This window comes from Nymphalis io, chromosome 17, assembly GCF_905147045.1.
Source record: "Nymphalis io chromosome 17, ilAglIoxx1.1, whole genome shotgun sequence".
Taxonomy (NCBI): domain Eukaryota; kingdom Metazoa; phylum Arthropoda; class Insecta; order Lepidoptera; family Nymphalidae; genus Nymphalis; species Nymphalis io.
The window spans coordinates 3,879,290-3,887,489 of NC_065904.1; the positions used below are offsets into that span (position 1 = coordinate 3,879,290).

Consider the following 8,200-nt stretch of genomic DNA (forward strand, 5'->3'; position numbering starts at 1 on the left):
ATGAGATGACCCAGTGGTTAAAATATGCGAATCATAACCCAAGATTGCGGGTTCAATTCTAGCCAACTCTACTAAATTTTCATTACTTAATTTTGTGTTTTATATTTATAATTCATCTCGTGCTCGGCTGTGAAAGAAAACATCGTGAGGAAACTCTCGTGTGTCGAATAAGACGGCACCATTTCAGCAAGTCATTGATTCGTCCGTTACTAAGAGCTACGATGACACAAATAGATACACAGATACACCCCTCTTTTTGCGTCGGGGCTTAAAAATATACTTTAAAAATAGGAAAATGATTGGCTTTGTATATTATAGTATATTTGATATAAGGGTTATATATAAGGGTAGTATTAAATAAATTAACACGAAGATAAAAATAAAACATGATAAAAAATTTCAGAGAATATAATTTATTTCTTACAATTACACCTGAGATCAAACTCAGAAATAGTAACATTTACGAACAAAGTTACTTAGTCGAGTCCATACTTAATAATTTCTACTTTTCAGTTCGCACAACCCTATCTATATAATATTTATAATGTACCAACAATAAGACTTACAATACAAATCATTTTATTTTAACTAAAGTGTTTATACAGCCAGCGTATATATATATATATATATATATATACGCTGGCTGTATATTTTGTAGAATAGGAAGGCCGACAAGCATATGGGCCACCTGATGGTAAGTGGTCACCAACGCCCAATAGACATTGGTAAGAAATGTTAACCATCGCTTACACCACCAATGCGCCACCAACCTTGGGAACTAAGATGTTATGTCCCTTATACCTGTAATTACACTGGCTCACTCACCCTTTAAATCGGAACACAACAATACCAAGTACTGCTGTTTTGCGGTAGAATATCTGATGAGTGGGTGGTACTTACCCAGACGAGCTTGCACAAAGCCCTACCACCAGTATAATATACTAAATATAAGTTGTAATAGGAGTATACTCCTATTATTCTTCCGATTTAATTTAAGGCTCATACAGATGACAGTTTTCCTTAAAATCCGTTTAACAATAATAATAATAAGTTTTGTTCAATGGAAAAGATATAGTTTGATTGTTTTTTTGAAACATTTACGCACATATAACGCTGTTAGCACAAATATGTATAGAGATATATAATAGTATGAAAACTAAGCATGCTACTATTTTTGCACCTACTATAATGTCCAAGTCAATTCTGAGACGGTTCCAACTACGCTGGCTTCGTTAAGTATTAAAACAATAATTACATATTAAAAAAAAAAAACACATCTCACATCAGCTCAGACAACTTTGGAGAATTTGTACAGCTTATTATGGCGCAATTAGGTATATTATGAATTTTAACGTGACATTACTGCAAAAATTTAAGACACGCAAATTATATAATCTCACGTTATGACTGCCTAAATATATATGTGCTATTACAATTACATTTGTTTTTAATTTTGTTAATGTTTTTCTTTAATTAGTTCACAGTTGTACTTGTTTTAGAATATAAATGAAATTTACACTTACAAGTCCATCGAAGTACTACAAACAAGAATATAGTTTGTTAATCTTCAATATGAATTCGAAATTAAGTACTAATTGACTACAGTTCACACTTATAACTATGTCAGACATATATGCCATACCCAATATATACAATATGCCATAAGCACTCAATAACTAGCTAAAAACGTAAAGTAACATACATAAAGACAACCAATGTTATTTAAAAATTAGGTATAACACAATATAATGGCTGCTTTACATAATATTAATGTTTTAGTTATTTAAGTGAAATGGCTGGAGGACAATGTTTAATCTTAAGTTCTGTGCACTATTTCTAATTAATTAACAAACAAAAATCACGCTCAAAAACATAAAATTAAGTTCGTCATATGGTTTTATAAGAAGACATTAATGGATTCAGCTAGGAAGAAAAATGGAATTAGCTAGGAAGAAAAAATCCACCTAATAGTTCAAATAACAATATAAAGCTATATTTTATTTTATTCAACAAACGAAAGTATTTAGGTATTTTGTAAATTACTATTTTATTGAAGGTTTATTTAGAAACATAAAATACTCGTCAAAAATTATAAAAGCTTTGCCGAGTTGAGTTTTAAACTTTTTTTTAATAAATAATACATCCAAAAGGAATATGCCGAGACGCCAATACAAGCAAATTGTAATTTTTAAAAAAAGCACAGATTAAACATTTCACCGTTTAGGAAAGTCTACATTGTCAAAAATGATTTGCCTGCGGGCTCTCATTTTCGCCGTTTCTTCAAACGAAGGCATAGAGTTTGATTTATAAACACCAGCCTTTTCTAACGTGCTAAAACCACTGCTGCTATTCGAGTTTGTATCTATATTAACTAATTTGTCTTGTAATACATTTTTGGTGCCACTTCTCGGCTGTTCCTGCTTCAATGAACTCTCACTGCAGGTGTTTTCTTTGATTTGAGATGTGAAAGTTGATGTCACTTGCTTTGATTTTATTAGTTGGTAGGCGCTTGCGGATATGTATCCGGTTATCTTGTGGCTTTCGTTGGCGAGTTTGATCTGCTCGTCTTGGAAGCATTCGTCGACTGTACGGCCTTGGATGATAGCGAATACGTATTGACGAGCAAGTCTGAAATAATATTTTTTTTTTAGCACTAAATATTACACAAAAGTGTAATCATCTAGCCATTTCTGACATGCAATATTAATAAATTAATAATGATTCCATTTAAAGTCATAAAATATTAAACTAATGTATCACTTCATCAATCCATCCTGCATATCTCACTTGTAAGACAGTCAGTGTAATATTTTTAAGTCTATTAGTACAATCTAAACTACAAAATGTAATGTAAGCCGAGATGGCCAAGTGGTTAGAACGCATGAATCTAAGCCGATAATCGCGGATTCAAGCCCGGGCAAGCTCCACTGAATTTTCATGTGCTTAATTTGTAAATATAATTCATCTCATGATCGGCGGTGAAGGAAAACATCTTGAGGAAACTAATTTCTCTGAAATTCTGTCACATGTATATCCACTAATCCGCATTGGAGCAGCATGGTGGAATAAGCTCCAAACCTTCTCCTCAAAAAAGGAGAGTAGGCCTTAACCCAGCGGGACATTCATAGGCAAAATGTAAATTTCCTAATTTTTCAGTTATTATAATAATAAGACTCATAATTAATTTAAATGTGTAAGAATGTACACTTACTTGAACATGGTGTCGGACGTGGACAGCTTGGGCGCGGCCAGCTTGGCGGCGTGCGGCGGCAGCGTCAGCAGCCTGCGCGTGAGGCGCGCCAGCGACGACGCCTTCTCGCGGAACCCGACCGACGACATCCGCCAGCCGTGCAGCCGGAGCGCCTCCGTCACCGCCCACAGCAGCTTCTGCAACGGACATTACTAAGTTAGCTCACCAAATATTTAGCAGATTCCAATAGCAGGAGTAATGATGATGAAGTGCATACAAGTGAAATAGTGTTGTTTTATAAATAATGATACATTAGTTCTTGATACAACGGTTCTTACTGCTTGTAATACATAACGTTACACCTCCTGATTTTGCAAAATAGTTCAGTTTGTTATATTAAAAAGCGTTTATGTATTATATTATAATAATTAACCCACTGGGCCTAAAAGATTAAGAAATTAGTTTAGAATACTATTGCAATGCAATGAATATAAAGATAAATATTTGATAAACAATACCTTTTTATGTGTCTCATTCAGTTCTGCCATACTCTTTGTAGATGACATTTCAGAAGCACGACGGTTAAATGTCACTGTATTTGTAGAGCTAATCGTGTCTCCTCCAAAGGACAAACTCTTTGCTATTTTACTCCTATTAGTCTCTGGTATATCGTCCAAGGAGTCCCTTTTCCTTTTCAAAAAGTGATCACTTGATGTACCATCCAAGCTTTTAGTTTCAGCTTGTCTAACCGGTGAGCCGAATAATGCTCTTTTCGACTTCATTGCCTGATGTGGAACTGACGAACTTGTTGCTGGTATTGTTTTCCTATTCTCTGGACTAATAAACAGAGCCCTCTTGGAGGTCTCTCGTGAGGGTTGACTCTTTATCAAGGATTCTGAGTCCATCAACAATCGGCGCATTGCTTGCTGTCGACTAGATCCACCACTCTTCGTCTTAGGCGTTTTTGCTGGTGTCTTTTTACCTGGAGTTTTACCGGCTGGTGTCTTTTTACCGGGAGTGCGTCTGATTCGAGGACTTTTTCTCTCTGCTGAGTTAATCAGCTTTCGATGTGGGAAGAAACTTAAAAAAGATTTTATATTAAATTATTAATGTGTTCAGCATATAAACACAATGAAAGATTAATTTAAAGTAACCATGAATTCTACTACCAAATATAATTAATTTTTAGAATATATTATACTTAAAAAAAAAACTAGGCCTGATATCAATGGAAATAAAAAATATAAAAGCAATTATTGTAATGTAATGTAAATATAGTATTGTAAGTTTGATTTAGATAAAGTCAATAATTTAAAACTTACTTTTTATCTATAAGCACCATCTTGGCAGTAGAAGAGTGTGCCTTCTCGTGAATTGTGGCCGCGCTACAAAAGGCTTGCCGACGACGCGCCAAGTGAGAAAGCCGACGACCGGGTGACTTCATTTGAGCCATCCTACACAGATTAGTAATGAATTAAAATGTACATAAATTAATATTTTGGTCACAAGGAATCACAAGGAAGAAGGATTCAGACAATTTTAGGATCAACAAATCCCTAAAAGTATTTATTTTTTAGATTACGAGACAGTCATCTTCTTCAAATTAAGAAAGCTATAGCACAACAGAGTATTTCATGAAATGTGCTACCAATAACGCTTCACACAAAAATACTTTCATATATTACATGAAATATAGTGCACACGCCACCACCAGGCACCAAGGATTTTGGACTATAATCTACTAAGGCCATTCGTAATAGAGATGACACCATTACGGAATGGCCGCCCGAATACCATCCAGACCAACCTAGGTCCAACCAACACACAAAAATGACACAGGTGGTAATAGAATTTTTTGTGCTACCTAGAAATCAAAAAGCTGCACAACCAAAATTCAATTGAATATTTAGTTAGAAGTAATAATTTATATGTATAGCCTACTACAAGTTACTTACTTGAGTCTCATTGCTTTTCGTTTGCATGCACTGCTTGGTGATTGGAGTCCACCAGAGTAAATGTTCACACTGGTATCTGTTTCAGCACCAACGAATCTCTCAGCATAACGCTGCATCAGTTGTTCAATCTTCTCGGAATATGAGGTTACATTATAACTGAAAAAGCAAAAAATTATTTTATATTCAAACAGATAACAACATTGGATAATTTTGTATAATGTTGTTGTTTTTGTTTTGAAAACGATTAGATTAGCAATGTGTATGGTTATAGTTTCCCTTAGAAGAATTCCAGAGATTTTTTCTTAAATCTGATTTTAATTCCATTTGCTTAAAAACACCAGTACTATAAAAATTTATAAATTAAATGAATTTTTGAAAACTAACACATTTCCTAAAATAATAATTAATAATAAATTATAAATCAGGTGGTATCATCAATCATATCTACTTCTAGAAAGCTATCCCAACTTTTTAAGTTAACTTAATTATTAACACAAGCAATCAATTGTTGAAATTGTAAAATGTATAAAATAAAACAAAAATTAATAAATTAATAAAAATAATTGCAAGTTAAAAGATGAACAACTCACTAAACATCAAAGTGTTTGCATTTTAATACATCCGGCCAAGCTGACTCCAAAACTTCAGTTTCAGAACACAATTTTAATTCAATACTCTTGTCATTTGCGCTGGAATTTGCATCAAATTCCGATTTATCATTTCGCTCTTTACACTTTTTAAATGATACACCAACAGCAGTTTCTTGGAGATCATCAATACTACTGGTCCCTGGAGGTATTTTAATGAATGAAACATTTTTTGTTGGTGTCATTGAATTAGCTTCTATATTTGGATTTTCTCCTTCATTAAATGCAGGCAGAAAACAGTAGTATTTTTTTAGCATCTGTGTTACATCTGTTCTTAGTGTTGTGACTGATGGAGGCGGCAGTATACCACTCAGTGATTCCTGTAATAATATAAAAATGAAGATTTCTTTTTTCCATATGTATTTCTTATTTTTTATATAATTGAGAGAAAACTTATCATAATTGATATTGATGCTTTTTATAATTAGAATGTATAGAGCTAATCAATTGAGATCTTTCGGTCATTTTTAAGAGACAGTCATGTGATATTTTATATTTTTTTTTTCGAACTGTATATTGCCGTTGGCCCTAGTAGCCTCTACAGCATCACCGAGCAGGATGGGCGAGTTAAACTCAGCCGGATATTGGGAACCATGCAAGGGGCTCAAGAGAAACGGACGTCCCAAGGGTGCCTCCTGTGAGGCCGGACCTCGGCGTAGGACGCGTTTATATAGGGAGGGAAGTCATTTGATATGTGTATAGGCGATGAGATATGTATAGACAGGATAAGCATTCAAATATTCAATTATACAACTTGCAATTAAAAGAAGTAATAAGTATCAAGTATTAAAGAAGTTTTTCAATTTCCAAGCATTTACTACATACATATTACTCCTATCAGTTTCTTATGACAATTGTATTACCACTTTTAAGAGATATATTTATAATTTGATTTACTATTCATCTTTATTACATGAAATAAAATATTCTATTAAATTAGACTTTTAAAAAACAAACAATATCACTAAAAAATGATGAGAATTTACTTTACCTCTATTTTTCTAACTTTTTTCTTGTCATGTGTTTCATAATCTTTTAAAAAATGCCAAAATGGAATTTGTTGTGGACTTGGTTCTATATCGTCTTCATCAGAAAACATGTCAGGTGAACGCATTCCACTATCATATGATGCATCAAGAGAGGAATAACTCTGGTCTAAATTCCATTTTGAATTTCCATCAATATGCAATTGTTCCCTTTTTGAATTTTCTTCTTCTTGTAAGCTTGCACTACTCGATGTTAGCTTATCAGTATTTATTGATTCAAAAGCATGTTTATCATCACTATCACTTGCAGTGTCCGATTTTTTACTATTATTACACAAAATCTCATTATTCTCAACAGGTTCTGAGCACTGATCGTCACTTAAATTTAATGCACTCCTAGCAGTGCTCAAAGCGGTAATCGGATCCACAATAGGTTTTAATTTTTGGACATGCTTTAAAATGGTACCATTAAAAGAAAGTTCACTAATTGGTAATTTGAAAACTCGCTCCGTAGTTTTCACGTCACGAAACATTGGTACACTGTCTACCGCATTGTTGCTATTCTCCATAGTTGAGGTTATGAATACAGACTTGAATCCTTCCGATCTTGACTCCTCAAAGGTTACTGGAACGTCAGAAATTACTTCAGACTTATCGTTTAGACAATGATTCGTGGCGGAAGACGTTTCGGACAGCGATGCTGCGGGTGAAGTAAAAGGTGATTCTACTTTTACCAATTCTAGATCTATTTTTCCGGCGTTATCGAGACCTGAATGTAATAAACTGCATCGAGGTTTACTCGATTCTCTGTGTGTATCTATGTTTGAATGAATAACAGTAGACAGATCGATGTTACCGCCGCTGTTAGAATTAGAACTCTCACAATTACTTGACGGATCACTTATATCGTGACGATTATCGTCAAAATTATCGATTACGTTAAAACTTCTCATGTAACGTTCATACAAAGAAAAACTATCACTCATTGAAGGGCAATTTGAGTCTTCGAAGGATTCCATTACCACCACTAGGCAAAACTACATTTTTCATTGGATGACTAAATTCAATTTCGAAGCCATCTGAAAATCTTATTCTTTACTAAAAAAATATTCAATGATGTTGAATTATAAACCAACGTATAGATCACGGAATACTAAATAATTATAATTAAAAAACACGAATAAGTCAATACGGCGACACTATTGTTGTAAATTGTGTTGTAATCAAAATTTATAACTTCTCCATCCCACGACCACAATTCAAGCACAGACTACAGTAAAATAGGGTCTTTCTGACTACTAAAAATACAGATAAAAAAGTTGTTAGGCACTTTTTACACTATCAATAAAAGTTGATTCTTTGTTCGTTTATTATCAATAACAAAAAGTTAAACTAATAATAAACAGTTACTGTAAAATTTAC

General features: G+C 33.6%; 1 protein-coding gene across 1 annotated transcript; it reads right to left on the minus strand.

Annotated features, from left to right (window-relative positions):
* Window positions 1-393: 393 nt before the first annotated feature.
* On the minus strand, window positions 394-8,013 carry LOC126774755 (uncharacterized). The gene is made up of 7 exons (XM_050496290.1): window positions 6,784-8,013; window positions 5,736-6,112; window positions 5,146-5,301; window positions 4,513-4,644; window positions 3,709-4,270; window positions 3,212-3,387; window positions 394-2,628 (listed from the first exon to the last, which is right to left on the minus strand). The coding sequence occupies exons 1-7, from the start codon at window positions 7,795-7,797 to the stop codon at window positions 2,214-2,216; spliced, it is 2,832 nt and encodes a 943-aa protein (XP_050352247.1). The 5' UTR covers window positions 7,798-8,013; the 3' UTR covers window positions 394-2,213.
* Between the last annotated feature and the right edge of the window lie 187 nt (window positions 8,014-8,200).

Bases quoted from the DNA above. Each gene is read 5' to 3' on its own strand.
- LOC126774755 (XM_050496290.1), bottom strand. From the start codon at position 7,797: ATGGAATCCTTCGAAGACTCAAATTGCCCTTCAATGAGTGATAGTTTT. The intron at 4,645-5,145 runs GTAAGTAACTTG...TAATCTGTGTAG, and splicing joins CGAAAAGCAATGAGACTCAA to GATGGCTCAAATGAAGTCAC. The intron at 4,271-4,512 runs GTAAGTTTTAAA...ATCTTTTTTAAG, and splicing joins ATGGTGCTTATAGATAAAAA to TTTCTTCCCACATCGAAAGC.